Source organism: Lithobates pipiens, unplaced genomic scaffold, assembly GCF_037356315.1.
Source record: "Lithobates pipiens isolate NorthernLeopardFrog02 unplaced genomic scaffold, aLitPip1_a1.2 Scaffold_13, whole genome shotgun sequence".
NCBI classification, from domain to species: Eukaryota; Metazoa; Chordata; class Amphibia; order Anura; family Ranidae; genus Lithobates; species Lithobates pipiens.
Window position 1 is genome coordinate 125,283,256 of NW_027507718.1, and position 18,122 is coordinate 125,301,377.

The following is an 18,122-nucleotide window of genomic DNA, read 5'->3' on the forward strand; positions in this document are numbered from 1 at the left end:
ATGAAAACTGAGGATTTTTATGACCGTAGCGACCCTATTAGTCTTTTCTGGCATAAATCCTTTTCCCTTCCTGCCATCATTTGTGTACACTGAGCAGCACATACACATTTCAGAGCAAGTTTGACACATCTCTGTGCCGAGATGACTTGACTCCTGTGCACATGCATGGGAGTTACATTACCCTAGTTCTGCCAGTCAAGTGGGTGAAAAGTCAGAACTTAGGAGAGAACCTGCAATGGATGAGAGTGCTGACACCGCATCACTGGAGGGGATTGCTTGCAAGGTAAGTCTGGCATAATGTGCTAATAGGCTGCTCATACTAACGCATTATGGGTAACATGCCTATTTTATTTTATAAGGTTTCATTTTCACATTAGTTAGGCCCTGAATCAGAGCAATGTGGCTCTGAAATCGCGCTACTTCAGTGAGCTTCCAAAGCCACTGGTCAATTCTATTTCATGTACGTCTTGCTGACATCTGTGTGACTTAATTTACATAGATGTCAATGCAAGTGGCACATGAAATGCTGCAGGAACCTTTTCCAAAGTCACTGCCACATGAATTGTAGTGATTTGGACTGTTCCATTGCTGGAAATAGGGTCCAACTTGTCATACAATTTTCAATTGTCAAATTGCATAACAAATCACAGAACCAGGCTAAGACTCCTCTCACACAGGCATCATCTGTTCAGTCATGTTTTTTTCCACTGAAAAAAGGGTTTCTGCATACAATGGCTTTTCATAGATTTTTAGTTCAGTTCATATAGTTTTATAGTTTTATAGTTTTATAGTTAGTAAGGTTGAATAAAGACACCAGTCCATCCAGTTCAGCCTGTGTGAGCGTCTACAATTGTCCCTATCCCTGTATGTTGCACACTCACATTGGTCCCTACCCTCAAGGTGCCCACAATCCAAGGTCCCCATTCATATGCTAGGGCCAATTTTTGGACAGAAGCCAATTAACCTACCTGCATGTCTTTGGACATTCTTACATTTGCTGCTGATGTCCGTAACAACGTGACTCATCCTTCCTGTCAGCCAAGGATTCTCCACTAAAAGCAGAATGTAAACAAAGGAGCTGTTAGTAAAAAAAAAATATATTTTTAAATGGTATGGCAGTCCTACCCAATCCATACAACTTGATTGACAACAGATGTACATTGTAACATTTTTTAAAAAATAAAGAACTTGTGTAAAATGGATGTTTATGTTTAAATGTGACTTTTTTTTGTGAATGAGGACCCCTTACTCATTCATATGAAGGGGGGGTTCTGGGGGCCCCCATATTAAAGGAGACTTTCAGAGTACCCTGCCTGCAGATTCCCACAACCGCTGGGCTGGGGGTTTTGGGGAAGAGGCCCTTGTCCTCATCAACATGGGGGTCGCCCCTGGAAAAGAGCCCTTTCCATGTTGAGGACATTTGGCCTGTCATGGGTTAGGACAAGCTTGCCCCCTTTCTTTCCTGACCTGCCAGGCTGCATGCTTGGATAAGAGCTAGTATACATTTTGAAGGGTACTACGCCATTTTTATTTTGTGTGGCGTCATCCTTAAAATCTATGCCAGATCTCTAAGGGCCTGGAATAAATTGGAAAGGGGGGACCCCGCGCCATTTTCCTTTTTCACTGACCACTCATTTGTTTACAGTCTGCTGTCAGCCATGAAACCTCTGCTTGATCGTAGGGATGAGTCATTGGTTGTTAGGATGCCAGAGGGTTTCGGCTCCTTAACAACAAGGGACTCAGCCCTGCAGGCTGACAGCAGGGATGTGTTGTTGGCGGATCCAAAAAAGCATGAAAAAACGAACGTTGTCAGTTTAGATTTGTTCTCATGTTTTTAAATAGAACAGAATGGAGACTTGTTTCTTTAACCACTTTAGCCCCGGACCAATTTTCAGCCTAAGGACCAGAGGTCTTTTTACAATTTTGCACTGCACTGCTTTAACTGGTAATTGCGCGGTCTTGCAATGTTGTACCCCAACGAAATTTGCGTCCTTTTCTTCCCACAAATAGAGCTTTCGTTTGATGGTATTTGATTGCCTCTGCAATTTTTTTATTTTTTGCAATATAAATGGAAAAAGACCGAAAATTTTGTTATTTCTACTTTTTGTTATAAGAAAAATCGAATAAACTCAATTTTAGTCATACATTTAGGGCAAAATTTATTCAGCCACATGTCTTTAGTAAAAAAAATGTCAATAAGCGTATATTGGTTTGCGCAAAAGTTATAGCGTCTACAAACTAGAGTACATTTTCTGGAATTTACACAGCTTTTAATTTATGACTGCCTATCTCATTTTTTGAGGTGCTAAAATGGCAGGGCAGTACAAACCCCCCCCCCCCCCCAAATGACCCCATTTTTGACACGACACCCCAAGGAAATTGCTCAGGGGCATGTTGAGCCCACTGAATCTTTTTTTTTTTTTGTCCCAAGTGATTGAACAATGACACAAAAAAAAGTTTACAAAAAGTTGTCACTAAATTATATATTGCTTACACATGCCATATGTGGAATTTCACCCCAAAATATATTCTGCTGCTTCTCCTGAGTACGGGGATACCACATATGTGGGACTTTTTGCGAGTCTAGCCGCGTACGGCACCCCGAAATCCAATCACTGCCTTCAGGATTTCTAAGGGTGCAGATTTTTGATTTCACTCCTCACTACCTATCACAGTTTCGAAGGCCATAAAATGCCAAAATAACACAACCCCCCCCCCAAATGACCCCATTTTGGAAAGTAGACACCCCAAGCTATTTACTGAGAGGCATGTTGAGTCCATGAAATATTTTATATTTTGCCACAAGTTGCAGGAATATTACAATTTTTTTTTTTTTTTTTTTTTTTTTGCACAAAGTTGTCACTAAATGATATATTGCTCACACATGCTATGGGCATAAGTCAAATTACACACCAAAATAAATTCTGCTGCTTCTCCCGAGTACGGGGATACCACATGTGGGGGACTTTTTGGGAGCCTAGCCACGTACGGGACCCCAAAAACCAAGCACTGCCTTCTGGATTTAAATATAAAACGCTACCAAAAAAAACTGTTAGCGATGGCAGGGATCAGGCCTGACTCTGCGAACGCTGCAGTTATGTGTTTAGTGTTTTGGAAGTGACAGTGATCGATTGATACTGCACTTGGCTGGGCTGGGCGGAGCCCTAAACTGCTGGGGACGCTAGTATAGATCTGATCAGATATTGATCTGTTCAGATTCTATACTACTACGGAAGGTTTATGCTTTGCGTGTGGGTGTTAGCGGTACTGGCACTAGCCTAGCGCTGCCTGGGGCGACTCAGACCCTGACCCTAAAATCTAATTGGTATCACCCGCCGGGTGATCAGGGGGTTAAACCTTTAATGGGTAATAAATGGTGGGTGCCCTGATGCTATAAAAAGCAAACTAACCAGAGTCACCCGTAACACTTATATGGTGATCACTGGTGAAAGGGTTAACTAGGGGCAATCAGGGGGTTCAAATTTTTATTAGGTAGTATATGGGGTCCCTGGCGCTATATAAAAACCTGACGGGGAACCTAAATAACTAACTGGCTAACCAGCGTCACCAGTGACACTTATACGGTGATCGCTGGTGAAAGGGTTAACTAGGGGCAATCAGAGGGTTAAAACCATTATTGGGTAGTATATGGGGGTACCTAGCGCTATAAAAACCTGGCGTTGAACCTAAAAAAATAACTAGCTACCTAGCGACACTAGTGACACTAATGCAGCGATCAGAAAAATGATCGCTTAGTGACACTGGCAAAAGGGGGTGAAAGGGTTAACTCTAAGGGCAATCGGGGTTAAATCTTTATTGGGGGGTGGTAGGGGGCTACCCTGGACCTACGCTAACTGCCCTGACACTTTTTACTTTTACAACTGACACTGAATGCAGTGATCAGTAAATAAATGATCACTACAATCAGTGACACTGTGACTGGGGAGGGGGGGGTGATCGGGGGGGGGGGGGGGGGGTTGTGTGCCTGTGTGTTAGTGTCAGTGTAGTGTTTGGTGCAGACTTACTGTGTCCTCTCCTCGGAGTCCAGTCAATAAGACCGCCCCAAGGAGAATGATATCACTTCCTCCCTGCCTGTGTATACAATACACAGTGGGAGGAAGCTTCTCATTCGCCAGGAACGATCGAGAGGGGATGGCCAGAAACCAACGGCCATCCCATCATCCCGGATCGCTCCTGAAGCGAAATGGACCTCCGCATCCAGCGGGAGGGGGTCCGATCGGACCCCCCACCCGCTGGAAGGCAAGCACGTACATGTACGTGCTTGTGCCTGTACATGCCATTGTGATGACATACGATGGCATGCGGCGGTCGTTAAGTGGTTAAAAAAACAAACCTAAACGGGTGATTATCTGTTTACCCATAGAAATGCATTGCTGTCTGTTTTTCGTCTATCGAAAATGGATGAAAACAGACTTTTCACTTGTGTGCAAGGGGCCTAAATCTTATCTACTAAAATTGTGTAATAAATTTGGAATGCCAACCTTGGCCTACAAATTTGTTTAGAGCTATTGGGAAAACTAAGGCACACCAATTGCTCTCCGTTACAAATCAGTCCTCAAGGCATATATATTTACATATAGTATATCCAGGGTATTTTGGGATGTAATTTCACCAGTTTGGGATAGAATGGTGAAAAGTTTCTGGCCCTTCCTTATGCTACTAAAATATAGTGAGATGGAATATTAAGAAAAATATGGCTGACAATAAAATCTTACAGCAGTCCCTTCCTTACTCCATTTAAAACTTAACCACTTCAGTCCCTGAGCCCTTTTCTCACTATAATTCTGCGTCTTACAGCATTTTTGTTTTTTCATTTTCATATTTCATTTTTGGGAACGTTGGGGTTTAGTTTGATAACAGATTTGGATACATTAATGCTACTTTTATGCAATTTTTTTTTTATATATTCTTTATTTTCATTTTTTGTACAGTTATTCAGACATTTAATTTTAATCAGAAAACCTTTTCCAGGTATACATAACATTTCATTTATTGCAACTTTTCCCTTGGGCCCCCCCTCTCGCTTGCCTCCTTCCCCTCTGTAGACCTTATCTAAGCATAGATATCTCTCCTTTTTCCTGAATGCCAGCCATTGACCCCATATCCTTTGATACCTCGCCCCTGTATCTTGTGTATAAACTCTATAGTTCTTATCCAGTCTACCCTGCCTATCCACTCTTTCATGGTTGGCACTTCCTGTGTTTTCCAGAGGAGTGGGATAAGGGCCTTGGCTGCATTCAACAAATACGGAGTTGCATTTAATTTATACTGGGCCACTCCCTTGTCTGTATCATGGAACAGGCATACCCATGGTTGTTTTTTAATCCTTTCCCCCGTTATATCAAGGATTGTTTCTATTATTTTGTCCCAGTAAGTTTGTATTTTGGGACACTCCCACCATAAATGCGAAAAAGTCCCCACTGCCGAGCAGCCCCTCCAACAAGTTGGGGGGTTATCTCCTCTAAAGCCGTACGCTCTCTGTGGGGTTTGATACCACCCTGCCAGCGCTTTATATGACATTTCTGCTGTTTGTGTGTCCTTTGCTACTGAATGGGCAAGCCGGATTATCTTATTCCTGTGTTCATCGCTACCTAAGAAGCCTGTCTCCCTTTCCCATTTTTCTAGAAAGGTTGGGTATTCATGATCTGCCTCCCGCATCAATATTTTATATATTTTTGATATCCTTCTCTCTTAGCTTTGGGGGTACTCCAATAGTTTCTTTAAGGGTCTCAGTTGTCTCCTCCCTCGTAATGGTTGTGGTAAAGTTTGTGCAAAATATTGTATTTGAGCGTGTCTCCATTTGTCTAGTGGTTTGTCCCCATTCCCGCGTGATTTCCTTATAAGTGAATGTTCTATTCCCTTCCATCACATCCGGTAATCTTTTATATCCTCTCTTTTTGGACCATCTACTGAAGTATAAGTGCTCCTCCTTCCCTGGTAAAAAAAAAAAAGTGTCTAACGGTGACATTAAGGGTGAGTTACAATCCCATCTGTGCCTCTTCTTTATTCCATCCCATGTCTTTAATGTGTGCTTAGGCAAAATATTTGTGTTTGGTCCTAATTCTCGGTGACGTGACGGTATCCGTATAATTTTCCCTATGTCTGTTCTACTTCACATCCTTTCTAATTCCACTCAATTCTTCTTATTGTGAATCCAGTCTGCTATTCTGGAAATCGCAATAGCTTTGTGATTTCTGGGGCAGCTAATCCACCTTTATCTTTTTCTCTAGCTATTGTGTTGTATGCAATGTGGAGCCATTTACGTGCCCAGATACATTTTAAGACCATGGATTTTAATTTACTAAAATAAGTCTGTGGGAGGGGCATTGGTATCCTTTGAAAAGTGTAAATTAACATAGGTAGTATAAAAATTTTAGTTGTGTTTATCTTGCCCGTCCAAGAGAGTGCTTTGTGGTACATCCTACTTAGTTGGTCTTTAATTGTGTTAAGCAGGGGGATGTAATTGGCTTTGAACAAGTCACTTGATTGTACTGTTAATTTTATACCTAAATACCCCAAATCTTTCTTACACCACTTAAACAATACTTTAGCTTGGAGTGCTCTCTGCTCTTCTACTGATCGGGTTAAATTTAGAATCTGGGATTTGGCCATGTTTATTTTGAAGTTTGATAACTCCCCATACTGTTTTAGTTCCTTAAGAACTGTGGGGATTGTTATTCTCGGGTTGGAGATATAGAGGAGCAGATCATCCGCAAATGTGAATGCCTTGTATTCCCTATCTCCTACCCTAATCCCTTGAATATCCTGTTTTTTGCGTACTGCTGTCAGGAGGGGTTCTAGCGTGATTATGAATAGTAATGGCGAGAGTGGGCAACCCTGTCTTGTCCTGTTAAAAAGTTCAAGGGGCAAGACATGGTGCCATTAACTCTAATTCTAGCAGTCGGGCGACAGAGGGACTCAATCCATCCCATCATCTTCTCGTCCAACCCCAAATATCTTAACGTCTCGAACATAAACCCCCAATCGACTCTGTCAAAAGCCTTTTTGGCATCAATTGACATGAGAACCGTGGGGGTACCCTTCCTAGTGGCTTCCTGTACCAGCAACATAGATTTTAAGGAGTTATCTCTCCCCTTCCTTCCCTGGACGAACCCTACCTGGTCGTTATGAATCCATTTTGGCAGATATAACGTTAAACTTTCTGGTAATATTTTTGAAAATCATTTTATATCCAAGTTTAATAATGGTAAAAAAAAATAACAAAAAAAACGCTATTTTTATACAATTTGCGCAGACCCAGATATTTACTCAAAATAAAATTGGACAAAGTCTGTTGTTAACTGTAATAATCCTTCATTACCACGCCAACTTTCAATGGTGTGATAGCTTGACTGACAATACTGCAACTGGCAACACTGGCCCCAAATTAACTCATTACTGTGCTTTCTTGTCATTGTATTTAAAGTGGAAGTTACCTCCCCTATCGTTTTCAGCCAAGGAAGCTGCCATCTTTGCCTCTGTTTAATCTTCAACTGCTATGGTGCTACACATGTGATTTGTTATGACACCAGCCATTGGATGGTTTGATAGTTTGGCTGAGAGCACAGCCAATGTGCAGTTAGCATTCCCGGCATGCCTTTTTTTTTTTTTTTTTTTTTTAACTGTTTAAATCGATGGGTTTACTCAGATCTACACAGGGGAAGTAAAGGGGTAAATGTAAAGGTCACTGCAGAGACGCATTGGAGGTTTGATATACAGTGGAGAAGGGGGTTGAAAGGTTTAAAAACAAAACCCACAACTGCTGCAGATGAACAGGAATCAATCTTCAGTTGTCAGATGAAAGGGCAGGACAGGGGTAAACACTACATTGTTAACATTGGGGATCATTGTGATTCATCATTTCAGCAATTCCATGGTACAGAGCCCCTTGAGTCAGTTCACAACCATTAATAGGTACAGCAGCTGCCCGAGGGCACTGCAGAAATATGCGCCCACCTCTTTGCTGTTTCAAAACATAATGTGGTTAAAAGTAAATTGCATAAGTTAAATTTTTATTCATTATACTAGAATGTCACAGCTCAAAAAATAAAACCATATATTGTATTTTACTTTAGGAGAGCTTTATTCCCTTTTGACAATGCATACAGAGAAAACAAAAAGATCTGTTTACATGAATTCCTAGCAGGGTATTAAGATAAGATGGGTTTGATGGGGAAACAAATTGGCATGATGAAATTTTCACATTTGTAATCGCTACAAAATTCCAAACATGTCAGTGTAGACCTGATCCAACACCCTCTTGCAATTCTGCAGCAACAGATGCCTCCCAATAATGATCTATTGCTGGTGGTAATTACCACTATAGCAGGGATCTATTGCTGCAAGATAGAACAGAACTGCAACGGCCCTGTTCCTGGCCTCAGTAGTGAAAGGAAGTGTTGTGATGTCACCTCATTTCCTATGTAAACATGATGCAGAAGCTTTGTTTTCTGTGTTGCTGGATCTGAAGCCCAGGAAGTGTTTTACCTCCTGTTTCTAGGGATGAACCAAGCCAGGAGCCACAGAGTCTGGTTTATGTATGAATGTGTCACAGGCCTAGTACCATTTACAAATGGCTCTGGAAACGTAATTATTTTTTTTTTTTTGTCTTTTCCATTCACCTCTAAGTACATAAGTAATAGTATTCTCAAATTTTACTTCAAATTATATTATTGGATTAGATATTGGGGAAACAAGATGGTAGCTGTCACCTGGCCTTCATTAGATTGCACTTTGTCTCAAGTTGTGAGATTTGTTGTGCTTGTAAATGAGACCTGAGAATAAATGCAGAATTCCAGGGCATTTGATGAATGAAGTAAATAATATGCTTGAAAACAGCCTGGGCTTATTTGGACTTGCCCATTTTGATGCAGAAAAACTCATGCATTTTGTTGCCTGTCAGGTATAAATTCAAATCATTTCTAAGTTCACATCTATGTGCTGATGTTTAGTGTAAAAAAAAAAAAGGGGGAAACTTTTTTCACATACCATACCTGCTGCATGCAACTAAACACAAAACCAAAAATGTTATATGTTGTAGCTTACCAATCATTGGATGTGGTGACTATAATTTTCGTTTTTTCAGACACTTATTCCTTTAGCTTCACCTGATGGTCAGCTCATAATACACCTCCTGTCTTAGGGTAGCTTCATTCACTTCTTCACTATATCTATAGGGGAGCAACGTAGCCATGCTTGTACAGCAGCAATGTAAATCACTGTAGAGGTAGAAGGTGTTGCTGGATGGACTGGTAAATTGAGATAGACTTTACATAAGTGACTAACAATGTAAAGCCAAACTCCAGCTAACACTTTTTAAGCAATTTCAGCAATAGTTATTTTTTCCCTATAATAGCTGACCATTGAAACTGTCACGATAGCTACATCTTGGTAACTCACAATTTTGATAAATCAATGTGTTTTAAAAGTTATTTGTACAACTTCCAAATCATATGACATCTGCCTACATATACTCATATGTGCCCACATTTTGTCCTTTAATGACCTGAGTGATGGTTCTTGCTGGAAAATGTTCAAACATATAACTATTAACTTTTAAAAATCAATAGTTGCATAGGTGTATAATGATTTTATCTGCAGGATGTTTGAGTCATATATGGGCAGTTCATTATAGTACTGTATGGAAGACAGAACTTTTTTTTTTAAATCCTTTTTTTTTTCTCGTTTAAATGTACACAGAACCAGGGCAATCATCACTTTGGTGTTCACATGGCTGACTTAACCGAAGCAACTTCTGTACCTGTTGTTATGGAGGTACTTCTTGAGTACCTTGAAATGCATGGCTTGTACACAGAGGGTATCTATCGTAAATCTGGAGCAGCCAACTGCATGCGAGAACTTAAAACATCCCTGGAGAAAGGTACACATGGATTGCATAAAATATATATATCTGTTTACAACTGTGTTTGTTTATTGTGCTCTATTAAAGCTAGGCTTCAGCAAAAGCCTTTTTTACATTTTTGGTTAGAACTACTTTCAACTATTTACTGCTGTCTGAATCCCCAAAGCGAAGATCTTCTTTCATTCTCCAGAAAACAAAGTTAGTGGAATTTTTCCAACAGGGACACAATAAAAGCACTTTTTCCTCATCCATTAAGGACTCAGGAAGTCATTACTGTCATCTATAGGATGATTGCAAACAAAAAGCCATTGTAGGCCAGCCAGGATAACCTCTACTACAACCAACTTGCCTCCATTTTTTGGTAGTGTCCTAGGAGGATGGATGCCTTTTGTTGAGAATAACCTTTTTTACTAGATGTGTTTTTTTTTTTGTTTTTTTTTTCTCTATTTTTCTTATTTAGGATTCTTCTCTGCACCACTGCTAGAGCTGGTGGCTTATCCTCAGCTTGGCTTTTGGAGTGCCATAACCTGATCTCCTGGACTGGATATTGTGGAACTAGTCTCAAAGTGACCTTTGAACACTAGGTTCCACAAAAGGCACTATCCAGACCATGTTCTGGTTGCAAGTTGGCCATCAGTTCCAGAGCTATTGGCATTGCCACAGTGCTTGCCCTGTCACTGAATGTTCAGTGAGTAGGTCAGTCAGGCTAAGCACCAAAAGTTACCTCACCATTTGGATTACCGGGGGCCATTAAACTTCCCACTCCCTACTGGTCTTTACCAAGGAAGGTGCTAACACTGAGGGATTGATCATTAACATTTAGCGTTCCATTTCCTATAATTTAGTGACGCAGAAACAGGTTTGTTCATACAGCACATTTACAGGGACTTTGGTCACCCCTGCCATTTGACCCTCATTTGCTGCCAGATATCTGGCCTTTGTGAGTACTTGAGGCCTTTTCTCATACAACCACTAGGCAACTAAGGTTAGGGTAACGTGTCTGCATCTACAGATAATGTGGACAGTCCTGTTGCCACAAGTGTCCCCAGCTCACACTGTAAAAGTTCTGGGGGAATTTGTTGTGTATGTTCTGAAGTCACCGACGTACGTAATCTGGAATTTTGTTAACCTATAATTTCAAGGTCTACCTCGTTTTTGCCGCCCTCTTTAGCTCCGCCGGATTGAGCCAAGTCCCCTGCCCTATTATCTGGGGTCTAATACAGTTACCCCAAGTTTTGTGGCCACATTCCCCTAATTCTTTGTTGGTCTTGACCACAGAGGTACTAAACTTGCTCCATCAACTTTCCCTGCAGAATCTATTACTCATCTGCCTACAGCCTTAGAGGCATCCAGCCCCTCGGTCACAGTTGACTATTTCCTTATTCTGTTAATAAAAATAAAAAAAAGTTTACAAAGGCATCATTATATTTACAACTATCAAGGATACAGATTTTATGTGAATGTTCAACTAAACAATAGTTAATGCATTAGTAGTAGGATACAGGTATCTTCTGTATCTGAGGACTTATTGAGTGTGAGTTGAGTGGAGCAGTAATGTCATCTGGCAGGGCCAGACCCGTATCCAAAACAATTTACTATCCATCAAGTCCACAGAAACTTCCTGTTTTATAGACTTGCAACAAGAGAGAAGTAAAGTGATTAAGAGGGCGTCTAAGGAAGTTGAGAAATTGGCATATTGGGGAAAGCTTTAGAAAGAAGACATGGAGAGGGTGAGAAGAATCAAGGAAGTAAAGGGTCTCTGGTGTGGACGGGGGGGTTGAGTTAAGAGTTGAAAAGCATCCAGTTTTGGTAAAGGTCAAAAGAAGCCTATAGGAGTGTAATATCTGAAATGGGTCTAATTCTGGCAACTGAGAAAGGGGATCCATGGTTCCATGATGTTCATCAGAGATTTCAATTTGAGGGTGTATAGGAAGTCTCTTCAGTAGAACTTTGCAAAAAAGTTGCTCTTCTCCTCTTCACCCTCTGGGGTCTTCTTCAGGTGCCCTTGCCTATGCAGAGCTCTCACCTTGTGTTCAAATAATGAAATTCCCTTAAAAGGTCCTCTGTGAGAATAGGCCTTTCTTCTTTGGCAGCTGTAGTTCTTCACTACTGTGCAAAAGTTTTCAGCAGATGTGAAAAATGCTCTAAATTATGAAAATGGAAAGTAAATGATCACAAGATAAATCCAAATAAATATTAGGTGTGACCACCCTTTGCCTTTTAACCCTTTCATGACTAAGCCTATTTTTGGCATGTGGTGTTTACAAGTTAAAATCCATATTCACCACCGCTGCCACCCCCAAGTACCACGCTGGCTGCCACCCCCCTCAAGTACCACCGCTGCCACCCCCCTCAACATTTGGGTTCAAATAAATACCAAATGTTCTAAAATACTGTATATAGTGTTTTTATTCTTCAATCAGTTAATATAAACATCTTTGATATTAAAGATGTTATAGAACGTAATTGCATTATAGCATATTTTAAAAAAGTCAGTTACTTTGCTGAGTAACTAATTACTTTTCCAATGTAGTAATTGAGTTACTAATGCAATTACTTTTTGGGAGACGTAATTTGTAACTTGACTAATTACTTTTTTAAAGTAAGATGACCAACCCTGGTCACAGGATGCTAAACGGGTCCAGGATCATGATCCATTCTTATAGAACCCAGTAGCTGAGAACCACTTCAGTAGTTTGCCTACCCTAATGGAGGAACCCTGAACTATAGATACAGTCCAGTGTCATGGACAGGCAAGACATCTTTTAATATAGAAAAATGTGGGTATATTTAAATTGCATTCACTTTAGTGTAAACTTTTCCAGATTGGTGCTAAAACTCAAACACTCAGAGCTTTGTCTCATGTAAATGACCAGGTTTTAAATGGCACCACTCCCTATAGCCCTTATAAGGTACTTAGGCACTTCCTGGTGCCCTTTCTACACCCCAGTTGCTGCATCCTCCTTCTGGACATGCTTAAAGACCATGCGTTCCGTAGATTGGAGCAGGACCCAATTCGAACACTGGTCTCTGCATCCGATTCTAGCTCCATTTCAGGCATGCAACAAGCAGCCTATCTGACAAGCATCTGCATCTGTCACAGTTCCTCAGACAAATAATGATTTTAATACAGCCATCTACGCTCAGATCAAAAATGTCATGCCTCTTCTACTCCCACTTCTCTACCGGAGTTGGATCCCAATATGTCTGTCCTAGATGAGGCAGACACAGAAGGGATGAAGAGGACATGGAGGCAGTGTTCGAGGAAGCCACTGAAAATGTTTCTTCCTCAGACTGCTACATTAAAGAAGCTTCATGCAATATGCTTGCTAATGTGGAAAATATCACTGCTGCTGTTTGCCAAAACCTTGATATTGTTTAGATTGTGTCTCTGCCATCCCGCCATGCCCCTTTGTGTGCGAAGAAACCTGCAAATCTTTAAAGACATTCTCCGTTTATGAACAAATAGAATGTGCCATCTATGATGATGATTCAATCACTTCCAGAAAAGATTTTCACTCCTCCCGCAATCTTTACTGAAATTTATCTAGTAGCAAAATAGTTTACAAAAAAATGGTCTATTCTTGTAGTTGATCCTTCTGTCTCATTTCTAAATGAACATTTCACTGTACGTACTGAAGATGTTCCTTCTTTCAAAAGATTCTGCAGATGGAAAGTTTTGAGACCTCCTTAAAGGCTTTCTCCAGGCTTGTGCTTTCACAAAGCATTTACAGCAATTGCCTTCTGCTGATTTTTTTTTTTTTTTTTTTTTTTTTTTTGTGTGGCTGCTCTAGAATATGTAATGAGACACATTTCATGAATGCAATAAATTGGCATTTACACATGCAAAATCTTGTGGCTAGAAGTCCCTTGTAAAAAAAACACAGCTCAAAGAAAAGCTCTGTTTGGGGCATCGATTTATAAATGTCACTGGAGGTAAGGTTTTACTTCCACCGCTGAGGATTCCAAAACTCCACTCCTTAGGAACGAATAACTTCACATTCCAAAATTTCACATAGAATTTGCAAGATCAGTTATTTCCTCAGACCAGGGGAAGACCTAGCATCCCTACAAATCTAAAATCCTTATTTGCAAATTCCCATTCATCCTCAACAGCGCTTTCTTTGCTTCCGAGTGGTAAACTATCACTTCCAGTGCTCTCACCCTTTATTCTATCACTTCCAGTTTGTGGCACTTCCTTTAGGCCTATCCTCTGCTCCTGTATTCACTGAGGTCTTACAACTTCTTCTGTCCCTTTGCAGAAATCTTAGCATCCAGGTTACCTTGACTCCTCTCCCTTTTCAACTATCTGCAATAGTCCAATCCAGATGCTCCAGGACTTTGGCTGGGTGATCGGTTTTCAAAAATGTGCTCTCCATCTTTCTCTGGATTACTTGGGTCTGCTCCTGGAGACATTCCAAGCAAAGGATTTCTTCCAGAAAAGAAAATCCTCTCTGAGCGCAGGCTGAAGAATTAGTCAGACAACCCACAAAGAGATTCTCCATGAAAGTTCAAAGTCTCACAGTAGCCTTCTCTGAGGCTGTACCATTCACCCAGGTCCATTTGAGACCTCTGCAAAAAAAAAAACACTTTTGTCAAATTGGAACAAACATACTCCTTCTCTTGGACCGCCTATGCTTCTAGTCAACCAAGCATGGGATTTCCTAATTTGATGGATCACCGTCCCAGCCTTGGCAATGGGGAAATCCTTTCTTTCCTATTACTGGAAAGTGGTTACATATGCCAGACTTTCAGGCTAGGGAGGACTGTTCAATTCCCTCACGATGCAAAGAATATGGTCATCTGCAGTAACCAAGCTTCCCATCAATGTCCTTTGAGCTCAGAGTAACAAAGATAGCTCTGCAGCACTGGACACCTGGTTAGGAAGCAGTCAGACAAGTGATACTTCTGTGGCCAACATCAATCACAAAAGGGCACCAGAGGACTTGCAGATCTTAAGGGGGTGAGCAAGATCATCTCAAGGATGAATACTCACTGTCCATTGATCTCTGTGGTCCAGGTCCCAGGAGTGGGCAACTGAAAAGCAGACTGCCTCGGTCACTACTGCATGGATCAGGGAGAATGGGCCCTTCACCCAGGCATATTTATCCTGATGGCAGAAGTGAGGGACCCAGGATGTAGACATTATGGCCTCCAGATTCAACAACAAACAAAATAGTTTGCAATCATTACCAAGGTTCCTCTAGTGCTTATCTTGTATGCTCTGATGATCTATGCCTTCTCTTCAGTCCAATTTCTACTTCATCTGCTCAACATGATAGAGCAAGAAGTTGGTGCTTACGCTCTAAAGGACAGATCTTCTCCTGTGCTTTTATGCGCTCTTTTAACTAGATCAGTAGGAGTTTCCTGGGCTATCCAGCGCTAGGTCTCTGTGGCTCTATTTTGTAAGGCCGCTATCTGAGCTTCTGTTCCTACATCCAGTCCTTTTGCGAATACCTTGCTTTGTGCACTGGTCCAAAACATTTGGTAACGGGGGGATTATGGTGTGGGGTGGTTTTCGGGGGTTGCGTGTGGCCCCTTAGTTCCAGTGAAGTGAACTCTTAAGGCGTCGGCATACCATGACATTTTGGACAATTTCATGCTTCCAACTTTGTGGGAACAGTTTGGGGATGGCCCCTTTCTGTTCCAGCATGACTGCACATCAGTGCACAAACAAGGTCCATAAAGACAAGACCTTTGGGATAAAAATAGAGTGGAGACTGCGAGGCAGGCCTTCTTGTCTACACAAATGTGCTTCTGGAAGAATGGTCATATATTCCCATAGGCACACTCCTAAACCTTGTGGGCAGCCTTCCCAGAAGAGTTGAAGCTGTTATAGCTGCAAAGGGTGGGCTAACTGAATATTGAACTCTACGGACTAAGATGTCATTAAAGTTCACGTGCATGTAAAGACAGACGTCCTAATACTTTTGGTAATATAGTGTATATACACTATACCTGTAGATATGTTTTGGTTCTCTTTAATTGTATGATTTACCTTTTTTTTTTTTTTTTTTTTTTTACATATTTTTGTTTACACTGTTGTAAAAAATTTTTTATATATATATTGGAAAACAGACCCCACCTCCGTGAAGCTAGACAGGTATGCAATCCATGCTATTACTGGGATCCTAAAACAGTGGTTACGTGAACTGCCTGAGCCTTTGATGACATTTGCGCAATACAGCGAGTTTCTGAAAGCCGTGGGTAAGTTTAATGTGCATAAAAACTGTTTGCCAAGCTAAATGTGTATCTTTACCTCTAATTTATGCTGTCTACTTAGAATTGCCAGGGAAGCAAGAACAGCTTTGCACCATTTACAAAGTCCTTGGACAGCTTCCACAAGCTAATTACAACACCTTGGAGAGACTAATTTTTCACCTTGTCAAGTAAGTAAAGCGCATGATCTTCTCACTATCGACCAACAGAGCTTTCATGTGTTTTGTGAGAGAGAGAGCCAGTGTTTCCTAAAATACAACTTAAAAAAGGTTTTAAAACCTTAAGGTTTTTATCTTAATGCATTCTATGCACTAAAGCGTTTGATACGCCAACACTTTATATACCTGATATGTGCCTTCTCTACCATGTACTTGTATGAGAAAGTATCCTGTTCTTTGTATTGCTTCCTTTATGTGAAATCCCTGGTGTTCCTGCCAGTCCCTCTATATTCCTATTAAAAACTGACCACATTACACAGAAGAGCACACTATGGGTCAGTGCTCTAACTATGCTGGGATCTCGGTATGCTCTCCCCCAATAATCAGACTTGTCCTGACACGCCCCTGCTGCACAGCCATTTACTGGGAAGCTCAGTGTGCTTCTGCTTCTCCCCCCCCCCCCCCCCCCCAGCTTATGCAGCTGAGAACAGAGGGAATGTGATCGCTTCTAAAAAAGTGAATAAAGGTATTTATAATGTTTGTTTTATTTTTTTATATCTATACAAAAATGTTTTGCTTTTCATTTCTATTTTAAACTGAATGGGTTGTTTTACAAGGTGATCGTTTACAATCACTTTAAGGGCAAAAAACCTTCTCTGCTGTAGCTGCCCCCCCAAACCCCCCCCCTTTTCCTGAGCCCATTCGATCCAGCGATATGCATGAGCATAGTGGCTCCCGTTGGTGTCTCTCTACTCATTGGACAGATTGAAAGCAGCGGGAGCAATTGGCTCCCACTTCTGTCAATCAAATCCGGTGACATGAGAGCCAGGGGCACAGTAGCGGATCTCAGGAATGAGTGGCTTTCCTTGGGGGCAACCGAAGAAACCGATGAAGACGAGGGCCCTGGAGTGCTGGCGGGAGACCCCCTGAAGAAGAGGATCGGGTTGCCCTGTGCAAAACCATTGCACAGAGCAGGTCCATATAGGCATGTTGTTTTTATAAACAATTAAAGAACAATGTTTTACAACCACTTTAATGCTGAAGTTTAATCAATTATTGATCCCCCTTCCCTCCCCTATATGCTAATTAAATGTTTAAATGAAACCTTTCTGTTGTCATTACATTGGGTATTTTAGATTCAGTGGTATCACTGGGCCTCTGTGCATATCAGTGCAATGCAAGCAGATCATGGCTGATGGGAGGGGCCAGCAGGGTGCTTTATATTGCTTCCTAAAAACATAACTGCAAATGGCCTTGCTATTCCCCCCCCCCCCCCCCCTCTCAAAATCCCCTAACATTGATGCAAGCAGTGGACATTCTTGGGAGGAGCTATGCAAATATGACAGTCTGGAGTAGTAGGCTTTCCAGGTAGGCTGCATTTGCATGCAGATCACCCTAGGCCAGGGGTGCCCAACAAGTGGCCCGGGGGCCACATGTGGCCCACGGAGCCCTCTGATGTGGCCCGTGACCTCCTGCTCTGGGATGGCTGGTTAGCAAGCCCAGATTGTGGGTTCCTGACCCGGCATCCCAGAGCATTAGTGTTGTGAATGAAGCCAGTGGTAGAGGAAGCAAGCGGCTGCTTAGCAGAGACGCATAAGACGATGCTTCCTGTATAGCGTCACCTCCTGTCACAGGCAGAGTGATACCAAGTTCACTCTGCCTTCAAAAGCAACAGCTGGCAAGACCCAAATTGAAGACTGTTATCAAAGGTATGTTTAATACTATAATCACAGTGTATATATGGGCATATCTGTTCTGCAGTGGTTACCTGGCTGCTTTCAAACTAATCGGCAGATGCACTGCACCTATGGGTTACCTGCAGAGCCATAGACCTCTGTTATTATCTACGGGTTTGGTGCACT

General features: G+C 41.6%; 1 protein-coding gene across 8 annotated transcripts in view; it reads left to right on the forward strand.

Moving 5' to 3' along the window:
• MYO9B (myosin IXB) overlaps nucleotides 1-18,122 on the forward strand; it is a 241,293-nt gene that overhangs the window by 207,616 nt on the left and 15,555 nt on the right. For all 8 annotated transcript variants that reach the window (XM_077475522.1, XM_077475525.1, XM_077475527.1 and 5 more), the window contains 3 exons: nucleotides 9,721-9,901; nucleotides 15,962-16,090; nucleotides 16,167-16,272. In XM_077475522.1, coding sequence (XP_077331648.1) covers nucleotides 9,721-9,901; nucleotides 15,962-16,090; nucleotides 16,167-16,272 — 416 coding nt within the window. The remainder of the gene's footprint in view (nucleotides 1-9,720; nucleotides 9,902-15,961; nucleotides 16,091-16,166; nucleotides 16,273-18,122) is intronic.